Raw genomic sequence first — 22,424 nt, 5'->3', positions numbered from 1 at the left:
CCTCCACAAAATCAATTAGATTGGGAAAGATCTCCGAAATCATCGAGTCCAACCTATGATCCAACACCACCATGTCAACTTGACCTAAGTGCCACATCAAGTCTTTCCTAAACACCTCCAGGTATGGTGACTCCACCTCCTCTCAGGTAGCTGTAGTGTGTGATAAGGTCTGCCCTGAACCTCCTATTCCCCAGGCTAAACAACCACAGCTCCCTCAGCCGCTCCTTGTGAGACTTGTGCTCCAGATCCTTCACTAGCTTTGCCAGCTTCTCTGGATGTGCTCCAGCACCTCTAAGTCCCTCCTAAACTGAGGGGCCCAGAACTGGACACATGACTCGAGATGTACTCACCAGTGCTGAGTACAGGGGACGACCACTGCCCTGGTCCTGCTGGCCACACTATTGCTGACACAGGCCAGGATGCCATTGTGGCACATTGTGGCATTGTGCCCTTTCTGGGCACACTGTTGGCTCATGTCTTGTGAGTGTGTTCCAGGTCTTGTTTAAAAGTTTAAACAGCTATTTAAGACTGTTTCTCAGAGATCAGCTCTGCAGAGAAAGACTTGGGGGTGATGGCTGATGGAAAACTCATCCTGTCAGTGTATGTTCACAGCCCAGAAAGTCAACCCAATACTGAGCTGCATCAAAAGGAGTGTGTCCAGTCAGCTGCAGGAGGTGATTCTCCCCCTCTACTCTGCTCTTGTGACACCCCACCTGGAGGATTGTGTACAGTGCTGGTGTCCCCAGAATACGAAGGACACAGATCTGCTGGAGCAAGTCCAGAGGAGACCATGAAGTTCATAAAAGGACTGGAGCAGCTTCCCTACAAAGACAGACTGAGGGAGCCTGGAGAAGAGAAGGTTGCGTGGAGACCTCACAGCAGCCTACCAGTATCTGAAGGGGCTTACATGGAAGCTGGAGAGCAGCTCTTTGTCAAGAACAGTGGTGACAGGACAAAGGTAATGGGTACAAATTGAAAAAGGGGAAATTTAGTTTAGATATTAGGAAGAAATTTTTCACTGTGAGGGTGGTGAAACATTGGAACAATCAGCCCAGGGAAGTTAGGCATGTTCCATCCCTGAGGTATTCAAAGCCAGGTTGGTTAAGGCCTTGAACAACCTGGTCAAGTGGGAGGTATCCCTGCCCATGGCAGTGAAGGTTGGGACTAGATGATCTGAAGGAAAGCTATCTCTTCAAGGAAAATGCTGTATGTCACCCAGATAAGAGCACAATGCAGGGAAGCATCCAGTTCTTGAAAGAAGAAGAATTAGCCATGCTAGAAATGATTTATTGTGACCTAACTAATGTGCAGATTAGTCAGGTCAGATCCAGATGAAGCCCAATTCCCATGACCCACAGGACAGCAATTTGTGTGCAGCACATCATCACTGTATCCCAAGTGACTGGCAGCAATGACCTGGAGAGACACAGAGGCACCAGCCAAGGATCAAGTGGCTCAACACCTCCAACAACATGGGGAAAAAAAAGTCTTGCTCCCTGATATATATATGGACCAGTATCTCAGCTTTTAACAGTAACCATCCTTTTGATCAAGAGGAAGAATGTAGAAAGTACACACACAGCAGGCTACCCTTCAGTTTTACCTGTGGGACCACAGACAGGACATGAAGAAGTGGGGTGGAAATGAATAATGGCATTCATCTGTATTGGAGGACTCCCAGTATGAAAGACTCAGACAAAATCAGGTTAAACTTCCAGAGCAAAACAATATAAATGAACTTAGCTGCAGCAGTTATTAGTGCTCAGTTGACAGAAAATGCAAAATAACTCTACTCAGCACTCTTTCTGAAGATTGTCCTTAGAGAATAACTAATAACAACTTGCCTTCAGTAGGTTTGCTGCAATTTCTCCCTATGTAAAAGTTTTAGGTTACCTTCAAAGCACACATGGAAAACAACTAACTATTTGAACTGGTGAACTGAAATCACTGGTGATCTATGATAAAATCAGTACAATTGCATAAAAGCAGTGGAAACAACAAACAAGACATTGAATCCAAACTGACAGCCAGAAAGCTGTTACCTAACACAAAAGAAAAGAACCCACTGTGGCAATGTTAACATAACTCATAATCTGCTTATGGAATTTTTTTTAGTTTTAGGTCAAATGCTGATCTAAACTAACTAGACTCTTTGTAACTGAACTTCTAATTTAGAAAATCAGTTTAATCATACCATACTCACTCCGTAATCTCTTACTGAACAGTATTTTTTAAAATACAGCTAGAATTTTGAATCAAGGACTTGAATCACACCCCGTTTTTACCCTCAATATTACTGCAGGACAACAGTGATAGGACACACTGCATTTTGCTGACAGCATAGCAGTGCCTCTATCAGATTAGTTACACAGAGCAAGGACTTTGATTTTCTGTATTGAGACGAGTAAATGAGACAAGAGTAAATGAGTAAATGTTAAATTAGGTTACTGTTTAATCTCAACAGCATTTTACCAAGTCTGGAACACAGTGCTAATTAAGTTAGTTAATACTGAATTTGAACAACACATTGGTAGACTAAACTTCCATAAAGATAATAATTTCACACTAAACTTGCCAAAGACAAGCCATTTGTATAAGGCAACATATAAGTGATGATCAAAGTAAGTAATTCAACTTTACACAACAAGAAAGGTGGGGGTTTCTTTGATGTTATTCCACTGTGAAGACTTTGTAATTAACTTAGATTTAATAACTAAATGGCATCTTCTGTGAATTCTTATGAATAGCTTCATAAAGCTATGAAATGAAAATATTTTCCTTTAATGAAGAATACTAGTTAAATAGGGCTGATTGTGCTAAGCACTGTATGAATGTTAAAGAATGAAAACAAAACAGTCCCTTTCTGATCATGTTGTTTTGTTTGCTCCCCCTTGCCCACTTTTTTCACTTGCTGCCTGTGCTCCCAGAGCCACCCTAAGCAGAAGCCTGCTGACTGACCTGTGACCTGTTGGGTCACAATACCTGTGGCCTAGCACAGACCAACATTCCAGCCTTGGGCCACTTTCTCGACAGAGGATGGGTGAGGAGGCTTTTACTGAGTATTAGGATGCCTTGGCATGAAAGGGATGCGGTAGGTACAAGCTACTTGAAAAAGAAGGGCATATATTCAGTTTTGTCTGCAGTTTCCAAATGATAAATTCAATACCTGACAGCACTCAGAAGATCAGAGACAATGTTTAACAAATCCAAGCACTTATGGTTTCAGCAAAAGCAATTTCTTCCAGTTTATCTTGAAATCTTTGAACTAGACAGGGGTATCTGCATCACAGAAAAGAAGTAGGCTCTAGATGAAGATGTCATCTTACACTGTAATGTCTCACCTAGGCTACCTAGACATCTGAACTGTAAATTCTTGGACTGAAAGAAACTATTGCTAAGAACTAAACAGGGGCACAGAGTCACAGGCTCCTCCATGACACCACAATAGTAGCACTGGCTTTCATAATTTGACAGTTTTTGTAATATAGGCAAGAATAGAAATTACTACTTTTATTTTTATAGACCTGTTATAAACCTGTTCAATCAGAGGAAATGCAATGATTTTAGTATTTCTTTCCAGTAGTATACACAAAATACATCACAACCCAAAAACTCCCAAGAAGTATCCAAGTTCACAAGATTAATGTTCCACTCTCTGAACACCCAACTACCTACTCTTTAAAGACACTCCATTAACCACCAAAAAAGTCTACAATTTTCTTAAGCACTCTTTGCAAATGCAGTAAAAATAAGTCAAACCTACAATTCCAGGAACCTGAAAAGAGAAGCTCAGTTTTGATGTAAGATATTTCAAAATTTGCAGTAATTAAAATGGAAGGTTGGCAAGTTCAACTGTTGCAAAACATTCTGTGTGAGTAACATTAGTCTCTCAGGAAATATTTTTTAATCAAAGTCACCAGACTACTTTGCAGTTTTATTACTGAAAGTCATCAAAAAATGTCAGAATCAGCAGGATTTTTCTTCCAAATTACTTCCAAGAAAACAGAACTCAGACTTTAGGCAGTAGGTCTTACCTGAACATTGCTTTTGGGATAATGGAAGAAAAATGGCTTCAAAACTGGAGACCTAGACACACAAAACAACAAGCATAAATGCATTTACCTAGAAATTAATGAAACTTACAGATCATACACCTTTGGACTATTCATACACCAAACACACGGGAAATTAAATCCATTCAACCATGTCTAGTAATGGTTTTTCAACCAACTTTGGAAAGCCTGAGAAGTGTAAAAACACATTCTTAATAATGGAATTTAAGGAAAGATTTTGTTTAAAAAACTGAAGAAAATTTTACTGAGGGAAAGTAGCCAAAACAGCAAAAATATTTTCTTGACAAAGGATGCACTTCCTGACATTGAAGTCTACTACACTGTCAGTAGCCCCACACTGATACCTAGGCCAGCTACACAGGGCTACTGGAAATACAGCCACAGGTTCTTCTCCCACCTTCCTGTGGGGTATTTGCTAAATGACAGGAAAGTTTTAGATGAATAAGCATCAAAAGGTGAGGCTATAAATCACCACAAGATTTTAGCCGTATCTAGAAAGAAAGTGAATCAAGCCAATTTTTCTAAACATGCTCAATACTGCTATGTTCAGCTCAGTCATGAAACGGTTTCATGCTAAAATTTTGTGGGATGTTCTCGCATTTGACCTTACATTTCTAGGTGAAGTGAACTCATACAAATGTAAATTTGGTGGGCCCATATTCCAAACTACCAGCTACAAGAGAAAACTGGTCCAGAAATTTGCATGTATTCATGTGGTTGAGCTACTGCCTTGCCACAAAGTCACATTTCAAGCTTTCCCTACAGCTCATTAAGCCAAGGCATTGCTATGAGCTGATCAGAAACCTAAATAACTCACATTTAATTCAATAAAGAATTTTATTATTTGCATGCATATCATATAGCACTATTATCCTGTTATCAGTTATTAAGTACAGTGACACAGGAAGATTTAGTTGCTTCTGTGGCTGCTGTCCCAAGCTGGGGAAGCTTGTGATGGTGACTGGTAGGAACATTACAATCACACACTACAACAAGTTAATGGTCAGGAGTTAACTTACACTCTGGGGCGCCCTCCAACAATTGCAGTGAGGCCAGGGGCTGGAAACGGAAATTAAATTCACAAAAGAATGGTTAAAGCCTTCTTCAAAACATCAGAGCTTGCAGCTTACCATAGCTTGAATTGATCCATTTTTAATAAATGCAGGGAAATCTCTAGAAAACTACATTCCCATAAATTGACAAAACTGAACATTTTATACAAGTTAAAAGGCAAAACACCTAACTGAATTTTAACAAAAAAAATTTAAATGTGCAAAGTGTGAACGAAATCTTTAGAATCTTCTTCCAAATACTTTGTATATGAATGCCAGGGAGGCAACACATCTGATAAAAAAGAACTTCACCTTAGTTTTTTTGTCATTCTTGTTTTATTTACTTTCAAAGACAGCAGAGAAAAAATTCTGATGAACCATGGTTTCTTTTAGTATTCAATGACTTTGCTTGCATAGACTAACTGTTAAATTTGAATCACTCTCTCTAGCCTTTAAACTAACTTTGCTTTTTTAAGGTGTTGGGTAGTGCAGATCCCATTCTCTCTCTGTGGTACAGAGGCAATTCAGGAGTTTAAGGCATGAGCCCAGATCTGTGCTAAGTCAGCACTGTATTATCAGGTTGCCAGGCTCTGTCATTAAACCCATCTGCCCAGCTCAGTATTTCTGAAAGAAACACTTCTGCTCTCCTCATCCTTGAGTATAGCTTCTCACCCTTCTGTCTGGCATGGACAGCAGGAACACATGATGCATCAGAGCTCCAAACAAGAGGGGAAAGAAACAGTAAAATGCATACATTACATCAGCCTAGGAATTAATTAACAACTATGTTAAGCAGTCCCTTTAAAAGAAGTGCTGTGGAAAGCTGCCCACATGGTATATTTGGCCAAATTAATTCTGGCTAAAAAGGGCTTCAGACTTTCTGCAGGTGTGAATGCTCTCAGTTAGTGCTCCAAGCAAGCTAAAAGCCAGGTAACTGTGCTGCTGTTATACTAGAGCTAACAGTGATGAGCTCTACTCCACAGCAGGCTGCTTTAGCTTGGATTCAGTGCCTTGTCAATGTGGACACATACCAGTGGCAGCAGAGATTACACAGCCTTGCCATACTCATGCTCATCAGAAGCGACTTCCCCAAAAAAGTCTATAATGTTTTATAGTACACAGAAAAAAAAACCTTCACAAGAAACAGCATCACAAATAACTACCTCCTGCTCACTATGTACTGCTAAAAAGAAATTGGTGGACAGAAAACAAAAGAATCCCTTACGTAAGTATTACACAATTTTAAATAATCCAGTGAGGTTTCAGCCCTATATATCTTACCTGTGCAATCATGCAAGGAGAACTGCCACTCAGCAACAAAACCAGCTGCAGAGATTTTATTGAATTATGTGCCCAGTTTGTTTATTTATGTTGCTGGGGAAGGAGGGTGGATATGGTAAGGTCAAGTTGAAAATACAGGTCCATAAAGCTAGTTAAATTATCTGTGGATGTCATATGGGTCACTTCCTGCTAGGCAGCTGAACTGCTCATTAAGGATACCAGAGTTGGCTCCAACATCAATTTCAACCTCCTGAAAGCTTTTAAAGAAAGCTCTTCATTTGCTTGCTTTCACACAAGGGATCTTGACTCCTACAACAAAGTAGTTCTCAACAAAGACAAGAAAACAGTCCAAGTAAGAGCAACAATTGCTCACACCTCGAGGCTAGGATAACCTTCTTCTGTTGGTCTTTCTGAAGTTCAGGAGCACAAGCTACTGTAACAGCATATCTGTCTTTGGAGCTACTACAGCTATCCCTACAACTGCAGAGCAAAGCTATACCTTTGTGCACAACTATAATAGTATTGTGCACCAACATCCCAGGTGCAACATTATTAAGTTCTATACTATGATTATTGTTTATGTAAATATAAATATGATGGAAGCATAAAGTCAAATTTAATTTTTATCTATCTGAAATTCCTAGTTAGGTCTCAAGCAGAGAAGACAAAGCAAATCTTCAATTACTGATCGTAAGCCACAACCAGTTTGTTAATTCTGTAAACAGCACACGAGCACTACACTTCACCTCAACCCAGGTCTCAGATTCCTATTATATTCCTCCAGTAGACCAAAAGAAGGCAATGGAAGGTGTAGTACAACCAAGAAATAGTGAACCTTGTCACTGTGTTTAGACCTACCTTCTGCTAATTAAATTATGATTGCCTTGGATGTCCCAAGCAAACTTATAAAAATATCTCTTCATGCTGTAATTTATGCTTATGTTGCATTGCCTGTTTAAATATCTGTAAAGATGCTCTCCCTCCTTTCTGGAAGGCTTATCTTTATCTACAATAACACAAACAATTTGTCCTACTTGTAGAGAATATCAATCAGTCTCAAATGCAGTCTCAAATCCCTAAGATTCTCAGCTAAATTGAAGCTCTTGATCCATTTTCCCAGAAACTTCACATGACCACTTTTTGTCATCAGAGCTCCATTCCTTAGTACCTCAAGGAAGATAAAAGTATTGTCTCCTCTGCTACCACTGAACCTCTTGAACATGTTGCTTCACGTCAAGCCAATGAACTCACCACCACTCTCTGCCAGCTTCTGTGCCTCAGAATGGCATAAAACTGATGCACTGCAGAATGGAGGGATTACCTGTAGATGGGAGACCTTCCTTTCAATGCATCCATATCCTGTTCATCTGTAGGTACAGTGTTTGTTTGGTGTCAAACTGAGTATCATGACACTTATTTTGATCCAAAAGCCTGGGGACCAAGCCTAAGAACTACAAATTCTCCAGATGGCTGGGCATTTTAAACCAATGAGTACTGGGAATCACACCACTGGGATTCCACTGTTTTTATTAACTCCCAAATATATTGCATGGTTGGAAAAACTTAAGGCAGTAAGAATGGTAAATCTACTCCTTTCCAGGTGACTAAGCTCTGGTATGGGACTCTTCCTTCAGATTCTGTGTTTAAAGGTTTAAATCTACACTGAATCTACTAAATAATTATTAGTTAGAAAGTGCTTTTCTTTTATTAATCTGCACATTTTTTTATACAGTCTTATCCTGTCTTCTCATTTTATGACTCCTTCCTCTAGTCTATTTTATGTCTTACTCATTTTCAGCCCAAGTATCTTACAAAAACTAAACCATCATCCTCTGTGTATACACGTCCATATAATTAATTATTTGTCAGGTTTTCTTCCTTTGTTCATGATTGTTTCAGCACACCTGCAGACTCCCACATTTTGGGTCCAATAGCAAATTTGATCCAAATATGAAGGATGGAGAGGAATCTCAAGAATACCAAAGCACACTAACATCCCATGACTGGCACTCCCCTGTGAGCAGAGATATAGGAACAGATATCCATGTAAATAATACAAGGTGAAGCCCAATCAGGACACAGTCCTTGCTACAAAAGCTTGACAATTTCTGGTTTCTCATGTATGTTTTATCTCTCCAGCTGTCTCTTAATCTTTTTTATTTTCTCACCCTGTAAAACCCTTCTGTGGATGGACTTGCAAATACAAATTCTTTTAAAAATCCCATATGATGTGCTGGAAAAGAAAACATGATAAATTTCATGAGCAGAGGTAGCAAGCAAACTAAAGAGTACTTGGGAAAACCAATGTTGCTCTCAGTTGGGGAAATTCAGGGGAATGGATCCACTGATAATCAGCCCCAATAAAAGATGCATAAAATTAGCCCAAATAAGCACCTATTTCAACATGCAGAACTACCATCTTCTAATACATTATAATCTATATCATATATACCACACCCTGTAAAATGCCCTACAGCAGAAAACACCCTGGTTGGAACTTGTAATCAACCTATGAGATGCAAATTTCCAGCAAAACAAGCCTCATTCCTTCCAACTCTCATTTATTCACCACTAGATTTACAAATGGCAAAAAACCCAGATGTTTTGCCTCCTTAGTATTCCCTCTATCCTATTCCAATCCTACTTGAATGGTCACACCTAATTTTGGATAATTACTGCTTATTCTTTAATCTACTTCTGTCAAAAAAAAAAACCCTTCTGTAGAATTCCATATATTTTTCCACAGAATAAAAAACATTATGCAATATACAAAGGATGCTAGACTGCATGAAGCATTTTGTAAAATGTTTTGGAGTAAAAAAGCATGAAAATTTTCCAACTACTTGTAATCTAAAAAGCTTTAAGCACTTTAAGTTTAATAAAACTTAAGAGCTTTTTTTTGAAGTTTCACAGAATTTCAAGATACAGCAATGTCTCTTGCTGAACAGCTTTCAGCTTTTGACCCTTACACTTCCAGTGATTGAATCAGCTCAACCAATAGGTTATTAATGTATTTACCACACATTCTAAGGAACGAAATAGGTTTTTATATATAAAGCCAGACAAAGAAGTCCACTTGTCAAGCATTATGTTTTTAAGTGATCACACTGAAGAAATCTGAAGTCTCAGGTTTTATACTCAGCAGTTCTTACAATATAGTTGAGCACCAGTATAAAATGCATACAACTTTTTTTTTACAGGGGTCAATTGTACGTTCTTAATTATTCTATCTATGTCCTCTGAAAACAGCAGATAGTTTATCTTCTGCACTATTATTCTCAAAAAAAACCAGGGACTGCAGTAAACTGCTACAACAAGGACATTTCTAAAAGTATCTTCCAACACACTCAGGACATCAGTCAAAATATTTACATATACTCAAGCACTTTAAAATCTCAAGTTGTATTAACCAGCTGTCATCTTAGTGTCAAACTCCGGTCATTTTAATGTGAAATAAGGGTCAGCACATGATTTCAGCTATTAGTAAAACATTTCTTAGCTACTGAACCCCCGTTAAACTATGAACGCCAGATTCCCACAGTAAGGCTCTTCTTGAGCCTCTTCTATACTGCATTTCACTCAGAATAAAGTATCTGAATTAAAGAAGACAACATAAAGACATTGAATCAACAGAAATTATTTAAATTCTAACCATTTGGCTGACTGGACTGTACATAATGAAGAGATTTTCACTGAGTAATACAAACCAGGTCTGTGTTTGCTAGCTCTCATGAAGTGAGGGTCAACTTCTATGGACTGAATTTTGTAGAACTGCACTGAACTCCCACAGGTTACTAGAGATTTAAAAATCTGAGTCTGTGTGTCTAGGATTCTCCAGTGCCAAGCACAGGAATCTCACTTAACAGAACACCTGTGAAGACCCCACTATTAGGACAGAACCGTACAGACAGATTGAAAGGTATTATTTTTTTCAGGAGACCAACATGCATAAAGCCAACCAAACCTGCTGCTTGCTGATAAAAAAAAACCTGGCCATTATCAACTTTCAGACTATTGAGGACTAAACAAAGAATAATTTTATTAAAAGGTTAAACTCAAGTATTAACTGCAAAAAAATATTGAAAGATGGGATAAGGTGTGTTTGGCCTTTTTTTTAAATAGTATGTATCCCTTTAAGTTCATCAGAGCAGCATAATCCAAATGAAAACTGATTAAGCATTTGAACTTGTGAACTAAATACCACACTCAACAGAAGTTTACAGTAAATGTCTTCCACTCCAAACAGAAAATAAACAACAAATCACTCTCCAACATGACATGTCTATATACAGTAACTTCAAATTCTTCTCTGGGCTTAAGTGCCTCATCTGCAGTTTTAATAATACTTAAAAACAATTTCTGTGAAAGTATGCCAATGTGTCCTGCTGGGCTTTACATCGGGAATTTAAGAACAATAAGGGAAAAAAAGTCAGAGAATAACTATGAAAATCTCAGTTGTTCATTGTTGACTATAGAAGCTTCTTAAAAAATGCAACATCTCAAAATTCCCTCTTGCAGGTCTCACTCCTTGCATATATTGCAGAGCACAAACACACACAGGCTTCGGTCCATTTCAACATATAGACAACATTGCTTCTTTTTATGCAGAGGATGCAATTTCATAAGAAATTGGGAATTTCGGATCGGCACAATGCCTTTAGACGGTTCTACTAGTGTGGAGGGGAGAGGGGAGGAATCACAATTTAAGCACTCTTAAATTGATCAGAAGCTATGCAATGCTCTCCTTTTATGAGACCTGAGTTTTATTATCCCTGACATACACCAATTCCCAAAAATTTTATTATATCCAAAAGTCATATGCTGCAAAGTAAGTCAGAAGTTATTAAATACTGACATTAAGACTAAATTTACTAAAAAGCACATCTGATACTCAAGACCTAACATCCAGTTTTAAGTCTCTGAAGTGAAGCATTCTGAAGATCACTCCTCAACAAAATTATTGTGATGTGATTTTTAATTACAAGAAGGAAAAGAAGTCAAGCAAATAGGTAAAGTGACTCAAGTGATTTAAATTCAGCTGAAGTGAAAAACACCAGAAGTAGGCTTTTAGTACTGATTATTAAAGAAATCAACGCCTATTTTACATAAAAATTGTAATTCTCATATTAAGATATTACCAAAATAAAACTACCAACCAACTCCAGCTGACAGCTCCACAAGTAGTGACTAGCAGGCTTAAACCACCTGATGAAACACCAGAAGTGACAGTGCTTCTGGATTTCACTACAAAAGATGCAGCAGGAGTTCTTGTGACTCTCCACACTTATTCTGAACCATCAAATCTCATTTCTCAATCTATCTTCTCCTCTACTCTCCATTCTTAAATTTTAGCCAACTTAAATTTTGGTCCCCTTAAATATTGGTGGAATTGCTTTCCAGCATTTCTTACAGGGAAAGCAGAACCAAGGACTCTTGATTCACATTCTTTTGTGCTTATGCTTTCTTTCACTATCTCAGGAAACCCTCTGTAAAGCAGACAGAATACTTTCCAATGCTACAAAGATGTTAGAAAGCTTAGCTGATCATCTTCACACAGCTTGCTAAAGGTTCTTGGATGAAAGGTGCTATATATGAAGATTATTATCTGTACAACCACCTACGCAGCACTTCAGAGTAACAAGCACCAAACTGCTACTGTTGGGAAAGAAGAATATAGTTAGAAACAGTACTCCTCAACCACTATATACACTCCAAGCAGAAGAGAAAATATTTCCTTTTTTCCCTTTTTTTCCAGTACAGATCTAAAAGTGTACTTAGTTTTTTAAAGGTCACTCTTAAATGTCCAAAAATAACGGAACAAAGTGTTTCATTTCAGGTGACATCACTTTACAAGTCATCAACTTCTCCTTCCTCCCTGGTGTCCATTATAAAAGATTTGTAATTTGTTTCTGCTTTTCCTCTGTTCTTCATTAAAAGGATATGCACAAAAAGAAAGAAGGATTATTTGCAATGATTCTCATGGACACTATCTCACCTCCTGGAAGTGAACTAACATGGGAGAGTTGGGAGGGGTATGACCAAGCTGGCCACCTTTGAAACACAGGACTTTACTGTTTAAAGGATTTTCATATGGAAAAGCCACTCATGCTTAAAATCTCACTCGCTGTGTATCCTCAGAGCTGCCACCATTTTGGCAGAACAAAGCCACATGCAGTTACATCACACAGATCCATGTGCAGAGCACAAAGCCACATTTGACAGACATGCTCTATCCATGTAAGAGACAGCAGCCACAGCTATTTTTATTCAATGTCCAGTGAGAAAAAGTGGTGCAGCACTGCACAGAATGGGACCTCAGGTGCTCACTGCCCAGAGCACTTGCACAGGGCATGCAAGGCTCAAGTTCTGGGCTCTCTGCCTGTGGAAAATCTGACCCTCTCATGAAGAAACAGCATCACAGTGACCATACTGCCATGGGGCATGCTCTGCCCCTCCCTGAAGCTGTGCCACTCCAGAGAATTGTAATAATTTCCAAAAATGTCCTAGTCAAATAGAAGGGAGGGAAAAAGCTCAGGGAAAAGGGGAAGGGAAACGAACACCAGGTGCTGTTACTGGAGAATTCACCTAGGACAACAACAATCTCAACAGTCTTAGTTCTGGCTTCTGTTCCCAAGATCACTCACCCATCCCTACAAATCTTGTCTGTGGACCTGCCCATTTTAAGACAATTAAGCATCAAGAGTTCCTTGTTCTGCTCTTCACAGCAAGGTCTGGAATTCCACACTTCTGTCAGAAATTAAGCATCATTAAGCTGATGCAGTTATTAGTACACCACTAATTACTGTTTGGCAGTGTTGCAAAATTCTAAATCTCACTGAAGAAAGAAAATTAAAAACATTCTTCTTAATTACTGCTTTAAACATACTCCACACCAACAAGTAGCTTACTAAGCATTCAGATCCCAAATCTGACCCTTCTCTGCTTACATAAGAGTTTATGGGCACAGGTAATACAGAAATTTACCACACAACAGCAACTGAAACAAGTGACTGTATGAAGCAGTTCCAGTATATCTTCCACAAATGAAAAAAAAAAAGAATGACTATGCACTTGGAAGCATATCAGTAAACAGCCCTGGTAGCCTTTGACAGTAGTCATTTTTGTCATGAAGGCCAAAACCCTGCAGTCCTGCACCTGGCAAGGAAAAGTGCTATTTATCACCAGATGATAAATTTATCACCAGATGCCTCAGATGATTCCAGAAATAGCCTCTTTCCCATTGCTGTTCATTAGCAGCAGCTCTAAGAGTTGAAACAGATTTTTTTTTTTCTGAGAAAAACTTCTACAGGATGTTCTAGAAAGCTTAAACTGTTCCTTTTGGAAACAAACTCAGCACTCCAACCATCATCCACACAGACTGCCTAACCCTATTCCACACAGGAATGCATCTGTTTCATCACTGAAAGCCCTGATAACAAGAACTGAAAGTTTGCCAGTCACCTCAAGGCACAGATGTTCACATGTTACAGTAACTCAGTTTCAATTCTGCATATTTCACCCAACCCACGTAGGCAGATTTTTCACTTTTTCATTCTAGAAAGATCAGTGGTAACAGGAAAAAATTGAACCCTTAATAAAACCAACACTTTCAGACTTCAATCAAGGTTTAAATACACAGCAATTGCTTTATAAAAGAAGCACAAATTAAGAATGGAGAGACAAGTACAGGTCCATTAGTTTTGGACCTTACAAATAAGCAATGATTTTAAAATCCACACAGCTTTCTTTAATTCAAAAAGATGTTTTCTAGGGTACTGTCTATGCATGCATAGAATAAATAATAAGAATATATTTTTACTTTCTTGGTCTGCTATGGAGAAATCACTATGAAAAAGGAGAAACTACTTCAGTTATGATTTCCTAACTAGTTACAGAAATGATAGTTTGGTCCAACTGAAAATACTATCCTTCATTCATAAGGAAAACTCCAAGTCTTTATAAGCAACTTACATCTATGGTAAATGCTGACCTGCTGATCAGCCTTCAGAACTGCAACATTTTAAACTATTATCTCAATGAGTATTTACAGTTAATTCTACATGATCATCTCTTTATTGTAGACACAAAAAAAAAAGGACCACGATGTGCTGACCTCGTCTCCATAAATACAGCTTTAAAGAAAACCCCAACCTGCATTAAACTGTTCTCTGCAAATACTGTAAAGACTATAAACACAGAATGTGAGAATGTGCACACTTCTGCACAATTTTTAACCAACTGGCAAAAACTTCGTTCCTTAATTGCAAGGCAACACTTAATTATTCCTACATTAATCAGTATTTTAGATTTGCTATGGAACTTCAGAGTTTCAGGTGAAGCCCATGGAATTTAATTTTGAAGATCTATGTAAATCCTAGATATAGTCTTCATTAAGATATGCAGAAGCCACCGCAAAATATCTAAATTCTGGTCCTCAAATTAGGCTGTCAAAATTTAAATTCCTTTAGAATGGATAACAGAAGTGGGATGACTACTCATGATTTATGCACAAAACACATGGAAGAGCTTAGAACTCAGATAGTTATAGTGGCGACACCTAAGGACTTGGAAGTAGAAAAGAAAAAAATTTGCTCAAAATAATCACACAGTAGGTCACCCCAGAAAATTTAGAGAAACCAATGACATTTACAAAAAACAAATGTGCCTTTTTTTGGAACAAACATTTGGCAAGTGATAGAAGCACAGATCATTTCACATTACATGACCTTCAAGCAAATACTTAAAAATATACCCTCAAAACTAAGATGGACTTAATCAAATTCTAGTGGTTTGATTTTACCTCACACATCAATTCAAAAATAAATCTTGCAATATATCACAAAATCAAATTCTGAGGACAGAATAATTTGAGGTTAGACTTAATACTGCAGGATGAGAATTTAAGCTGGGTATTTAATATGCAATGGGAATTAAGATGCAGATTGTCAGCACCGTCACTGTAGTATTAAATTTTTTAAATTACACCTGAATGTTATTACTTACACAAGCAGCTATACATTAAACAGTTGAAAGTACAGTAGCATCAATAAAAATCTTTTGTAGCAACACCAGATAATGAAGTATGAAGAGAACCTTCAGAACTCTCAAATGGCACATCTCTTCCTAAACTGCAGTGTTATAGCTGGACACTGAGTATATTTTTGCCAGTTGAGTAACACTCAGCAAAGTCTAATACCATTACTAAGTTTTAGGAACATGGTGAAAAAGTAAATCACTATTGCACATCAGTGCAGTCACATGTAGGAAAACAGATGGATGAGGAAAAGGAAAAAAAAATAGGATGGAACAGTAGCAGCATGGGAATAATAAAGAATCTAAAAGGAATACAAAGGTGAACTTCGAGGACTTTATCATTCTGCTAATGTCTGTTGAATTTGTACACCAAGCTTATATACCTTTAAAAATTACTATTTCACTATGAACAACATAAGGAAGCCTAATTTTGACCAAGTTTTTGGGTGTTAGTCATGCTCAGAGAATAAAAAGTAACTTGAAAATTCTTAGATTATATGAATAATTACCCATGCCAGTTCCAGCTGGTGCAATCTCTTTGGAGAAGATTTCTACAGCTTCTCTTTGTTTATGGTGTACAGCAAGCCAAAGAACAGCTTCCCGAGGTCCCTGCTTCAAAAAGGTTGAAATTAGATTAGCTTAGATGCAGAACATTGGTTAAATTTACAAAACTGAAAAATAACTGTAGCTCAGTATTTGAGTTAAATCATTTGGTGACTTTTTATCCACCATTAGTATCCTTTGCCGCCAGCTTTTCATTATCTTTATTTTGGAATACCATGGAATCAACTGTTGGGTATTTCAAGTCACTAGGGCACTGTGCCTGTTCTCCAGCATTCTCCAAGAATCAAGTACTGTAACTAACAATACCAAATACTTGGCTTCACTGTCAGTGGAACTGGCAAACAAAGTTTGTTCTTATTCTAAGAGCACTGAGAGTACTCTGGGGACAAGTTAGAGAGCCAGGTTCACTTCTCTTAGCATCAAGAAGGAAGCAGATCTGTCCACAGAAAAGAATTCAAACCTAATCCTTGGGAGATAAATGTGAGAACAGAAGTTGCAAAAACCACCATGTTTTCAGAGAGAAGAGCAGATGCTCCCTCTAAAGATAAACCAAATGTGCTCCCTACTCCAGTCAAAACACCTGTCCTTGCAGATAAGCACTGTCTCTCATTTCAAATTTTACTTCTCAAAAAAATTCTATTTTCAGCCACTGAAGGATCTACCATTGGAATCAATATACAAAAAATATACAGCCATACAACCCAACAAGCGCAGAATTTTAACATTCAGTGTTCCTAAAGCTATCAAAAGATTTATTAAATTACTACAAATAATAATCAACTGGAAACATTCTTGTAAAAAAACATCCTCACACATTCACATCTGCTTTCTGGTTCTAAACTGTTCCATATAATCAACATTCCATTTAAAGTTCCATTTTACCTCCTTGCCTGCGAAGGCAAGATACAAAGGTCTACAAAAATCAGCTGAATCCTTTTGGAGTGGATGAACCCAGTATTAAAACTGGTATATATATATATGGGCTGAAGCAATTAATCTTACAGTATCAGAATTAAAACAAAAAAACAGCAAAACAAAGTCCGAACAATATCTTGGAAATCAATTAATAAAGGGTTAGCAGAAAACTAACAGAGCACATACAGTTTTTATGCCACAAACTCTAATGCCTGATGTACTATTAAAAAACAGCTTACATGAAACATATCCCAGATTTCCAAACCACAAACTCACTGTCACTGTCACAACTCCTTCCTCCCCAACAGAACAGAGGATACTAAAAATCAAACATCACTAAAATTACTCAGTGCTGATTCAGGTCCCTTTCTAGCTTAGGCTGGGCAGGTGCTGACAAAGTGCTATCAAGAGCGGCAGGCAGTAAAGTCTGAGACGAAGAAGTGCTTGCCATTCTTTCCTATTTCTCAAGGGTATTTTGTGTTGTCAGGAACAGTCAATCCTCCACACAGCAGCTCAGACTAGAGGCTTACCTAAGGCTGGGAGACACAGTGATTTCACAGCTGCAAAGGCTAACCACCACACCAGTACGACAGATATGCTTGGGAAGTAGTCTAGCCACACCACATTATCAACACTGAGCTCCAAATATTGTTCAACTTACCCTGTCTTGGTATTCACGTACATATTTGCTTCTTTGATTCAAATTTAGGTAGCAGAACTTTCAAAGCAGGAACTATTTTCCTTATGTGTGAATATACTGCCTAGCACAGTATGGCTCTGGTTTTGAGTACTGTGATTTGTAACCCAAATAACCAGGTCTAAATTTGCATGGAAGGACACTGTAAGAAAGAGTGTTTAAGTGACTGCACTATCCCTACCTGAAGCCCCAATGAGTAAATGTTCTCCTTGGGATTCTATGACTTGGTATTTTAAATGGAAAAGCAAACTCCACTCCCAAGTACTTTTTCTCAAACTACCATGGCTGCTTTCCAGATGAAAGCTCCCCTGGCTAGTTTCTTCTAAAATGCTGGAGGAGGCATGAAAGGCAATAGAGTCTGATTTCCTGTATTTCAGCCTTAGCTCTCACATCCTGTTTCAGGCATGGATAGAAGCACATACAATGGTGATAACACTCTGTTTACTTTTAATATAAGACCTGGGAACTGAGGCTGGAAATACAGAAAGTACTACAAATAGTCTTTCATTGAAAAAATTTCTTTAATGTACTATAAGCAAGGCAAACTGAACAATCAGGAGGGAGAAACTGCTCGACTTCAACTCATTATTCACTTTGTACAGAACTTCCTATACAACAATTCAATTAAAGAATACGTTACAATGTGTAATGATCAGGAGTTGGTACAAACATCTGGAACATCTGTTCCTCTGTTTCAAAATTTTGATTCTGCACTCTTAGTAAGACACTTAAAATTGCAGGTTTTATGGTCCTAAAATGAAAGGGACCACATTATAAAGCTCAGTCTTCAGGAGGCAACTCTTGCTGCTTTGCTGAAGGAAACTGAAACTCAAGCACTGAAATAAATAGCTGCAGATATAACTTGACCAATTTCTAAGAACATTCAATTTCACTAGTAAGAAGTCCACTGTCCTTCACTACACCACATCCACATTTCCTTTAGATACAAACTGTTGGATAAAATGTCAGCACTAGTAAGAACAAACTCGGAGTTGAGTTTTGCCACGTGTACCTTAAGAGTTTTGCAAGGCTGTCACTGACAAAGAAGAATTAAATGCTACTGTTTTGGAACAAACTAAACTGTCTAAATATTTAAACTGTGTCTAAGTGAGGACATGATTTACAGTCTTCTTTCTTTAAAAAGGACTTTCATTCTCTAGATTAGGAAAACAGACCATGGATATCACAGCTGCAGTGGCTATGGCCATCATTCATATTCTTACATATGCACTCACAGTGAATTACATAGCTGAAGATTATTTCTTCAGTACTATATCTAGTACTCACAGAAAATTTTGAAGTTGTGCAGGCAACATAAATGCTGAGATTTCCTGACTGCAGTATTTATAATGTGGTCTTTTTGCATTACATCTAATGCAATTTAAGTCTATGCCACAGAAGTTATTATAATATGGTATTTCTTTAGGAGACCATCAGAACAAAGTACAACAACATTTTTGTAAGATTTTGTATCAGTGCTTCTGGAACACCCAATACTGCAAAGACCTAGTCACTGTTAATTTTCTACATTAAGTAGTGACAGTGAATTCTTTGCAACATGAAGGGGTGAAATTCCCAAGATGATAATGACTTCCTTTAAAGTTGTGGAAAAGATAACAATATGGAAAGATTAAAAGAGGTCAGTAAAAGTTTAAGAACACTCCACTGCATACTTACACCTTCTATACTCCTTCTAGCATGAGGTCCATATGTATCTTCAGACCCTAAAACCTGTATGTTAACTGCACTGTAATCTTCATACCCAAGCTGACTGAAAATAAGACGAGTCCTGCAACAAATGATTTTTTTTATTAGTAAACGGTCTCAAAATGATTATCTGAAGTAGCCCTGTGTGGACCACAGAAGTTAACTCTGTCAAACAGCTGTATAAGAGATTTTATCAGTTGAAATATTGGAATTTTTAAGGAGATATATTTTGCTTGGTGAAACAAGTAACATTTTTTGCTTTGGTGGAACATTTTGAACACGCTGCTAATCTATCACTGTTGTCATAAATATAACCACAGCACCTGAAATAGTGAAGCAATATACAGGACATTAATACAAGATACAATTTTTTAATTGCTGTAAAGAGACAGAAATGTGTTCACACAATAGAAATAAGTCCACCTTTATTTTTGATGAGATAAAAATAAGACAATCTCATTTAAGGTAACTGAATTTGCAACTGTGTCTGTACCAAGTTATTTTAAATTATTTATCTACAAACATTACAGTTACAGATACTACAACTGAAAATACATTCTGTGGGTCATTTTTAGCCCTTTCATGTGTTAATAATGCAACAAAGAATCATGAAAATAGAAGGACACCAGAGATATTTCAAAAAGACTTCTTCACACACATATTGCCAAATCCCTTTTGCTTTCAATAATGAATAAACAAGTAAAAGGAGAAGTACACATGAAAGAAGCAAAGGAAGTCACCTTACAAGCTGCCAAAGCTGTTCAATGTCTTAGGTTAACAACTAATTTGACATGTATAAATGAAGCACATTAAATTTGTGCACCTTTTTCTGCACTTGCTGCCACTCAACTACTGCACAGAACTTAACCTAGAACAGACTGGAAGCTGGGTAGCTGAAAGATCACATCCTTAGAACATTCTCTTGAAACAGAGACCAAGACAGGCTCGATCAATGGCCTAAAGACAACTGCATGAAGTTCACTCAGGCAAAGTGCTGGGTCGTGCACTTGGGTCACAGAAGCACAGGCAGCACCACAGTCTGGGCCAGGGTGGCCTGAGAGCTGTTTGGCAGAAAGAGACTCTAACATGCTGGCTGACAGGCAGCTGAACACAAGCCAGAGTGTGCCCAGGTGGCCAAGAAGGCCAGTGGCATCATGGTCTGTATCAGCAATAGCGTGGCCAGCAGGACCAGGGCAGCAACTGTCCCTCTGTACTCGGCACTGGTGAGGCCTCACCTCAAACCCTGCGTCCAAGTTCCAGGCCCCTCACTTTAGAAAGAACACTGAGGTGCTGGAGCATGGCCATAGAAGGGCAACAAGGGCTGTAAAAGATCTAGAAAACATGTCTTGCAAGGAATGGCTGAGGGAGCTGCGGGTGTTCAGCCTGGAAAAAGGCTACACATAAAAGGAGGATGTACTGAGGACAAGGCCAGCTCCTTCTACTGTGCCTGTAGTGAGAGGACCAGAGGAAATGGCCTTAAGCTGAGAGAGGGGAGATCCAGATTAGGTATCAGAAAAAAAATTTCCACTGTTCAAGTTGTCAGGCACTGGAGTAGGTTTCCCAAGGAGGTGGTGAAGTAACCACTCCTGGAGGTGTTTAAGAGATGTCTGGATCTGGTGCAAGGGTGATGTGATTTAGGGATTATAGTGATGGAGCTGAGTTGATGGTTGGACTTGCTGATCTTAAAGGTCTCTTCCAACCCTGGCAATTCTATGATTTTATGAACAGAAACCAGTAAAAAAACCTGATGTTAATGTTTGTGAAACGGTTATAGTTGCTGACAGAGCATCCTTGAGAGGGATCAGAACAGCTTAATTCTTATTCTCTATCTGGGCTGACATACACCAATCTTTTGACGTGTCAAAGAAACAATTCCACATATTAAGCTTTTCAAGACTACATTTGAGATGCAGGAGGTGTATATTGTAATTTTCAAAACAGAGAAGTAGCCCACAAGCACGCCTAATGGGCTAGAGGCCATTTTTCACACAAGTTAATCAGCCCTCAAGTACCTCACTTCAGCTTTCCTCTGATGATTAGTCAAGGGAGCACAGTATACAGGCTGAATTAATTTTCTATATGTCAGAGATAGCAGCAGCACTACAATCTGTTTCATTAAGACAAAGATACACATAGTCCAGTCTGAAATAATGTCCAAAAGCAAATATGAAATAGAAAACACAACATTCTACTTTTTTCCTAAAATAAACATCTAGGTTCCAGAAAGATGGCTTTCCAGAGGTTCTGAGTCTCTTGACTCTTTGTATTTGCCACTTCCTGATGGGTTTTTTTATAGTTTGATTTTCTCAACAGCTCTTGGACAGGAGCTCTTAGCATTTGCAATTACACAGCCCCTATCAGCCTGCTCTTATCTGCCATATCTCTTGAGGGAAGTCAGACAACTCCTCCTTCACCACAGTGCTGCACACAGGCACATGAATAATCACTCCAAGTTCACAGTAAACCTTGGATTTCTGACTTTCCAAGTGTAGTTTCTGCATGAGTCTACAACAGGATGGGGAGGAAGCTTTATATAAAACATGGCACAAGGAAATAGATCTCTTAACTAGAAAGATTGGAGCTACTGGAATAAGCACTGAGAGATTCCTGATATGGAATTATATTTAAGAGGAATTCCTCCATGCCCAAATATACTGGCATGACAATACAACTGAAAGTTTATTAACTCTGTCCTAAGTAACTCTGTCCTAAGAAAAAAACAAAAATCATTGGGTCACATTTTAGAAAGCATGTTTTAAACACAAAGTCAGTCAACTTCCTATATTTCATATCAGTAAGGCTTTTCATAAAAAAGTTCTGCAAAAGCTGCTGAAAACTAGTTTCACATGGGTTTATCTCTGGTATCTAATAAAATTTAATCTCAATCACAGCTTGTTCCTCACTAAATTGGGTCTCTCTCCAGCCACCTATTTTCAAATGTATTTGACACTTTTCTCACTCTGTCCAACCTAACTGAAGTACAGCTACATCTTGAAAACAGGTCTCTTGAAAAGGCTACTTAAGTCTTGAAATGTCATCCCAATAGGAAAACTATCATCTTCTAGGATTCTTACAAGGTTAGTAATGTTGCCATCATGTGTC

The 22,424-nt window shown here is 38.2% G+C and overlaps 1 protein-coding gene across 1 annotated transcript in view; it reads right to left on the bottom strand.

Moving 5' to 3' along the window:
• Positions 1 to 22,424, bottom strand: part of LOC139592652 (uncharacterized) — a 58,286-nt gene that overhangs the window by 15,832 nt on the left and 20,030 nt on the right. The window contains exons 12-15 of the mRNA XM_071432720.1: positions 19,293 to 19,404; positions 15,949 to 16,048; positions 5,093 to 5,132; positions 4,035 to 4,086 (exon numbers count right to left, since the gene is read on the bottom strand). Of these exons, the coding sequence (XP_071288821.1) occupies positions 4,035 to 4,086; positions 5,093 to 5,132; positions 15,949 to 16,048; positions 19,293 to 19,404 (304 nt within the window). The remainder of the gene's footprint in view (positions 1 to 4,034; positions 4,087 to 5,092; positions 5,133 to 15,948; positions 16,049 to 19,292; positions 19,405 to 22,424) is intronic.

The sequence above is a fragment of the Agelaius tricolor genome, unplaced genomic scaffold, assembly GCF_023055355.1.
Source record: "Agelaius tricolor isolate 1412-34295 unplaced genomic scaffold, bAgeTri1.0.p SCAF_8, whole genome shotgun sequence".
NCBI classification, from domain to species: Eukaryota; Metazoa; Chordata; class Aves; order Passeriformes; family Icteridae; genus Agelaius; species Agelaius tricolor.
The sequence above is the reverse complement of the archived record's forward strand: the minus strand, read 5'-3'. Positions and strand labels throughout refer to the sequence as shown.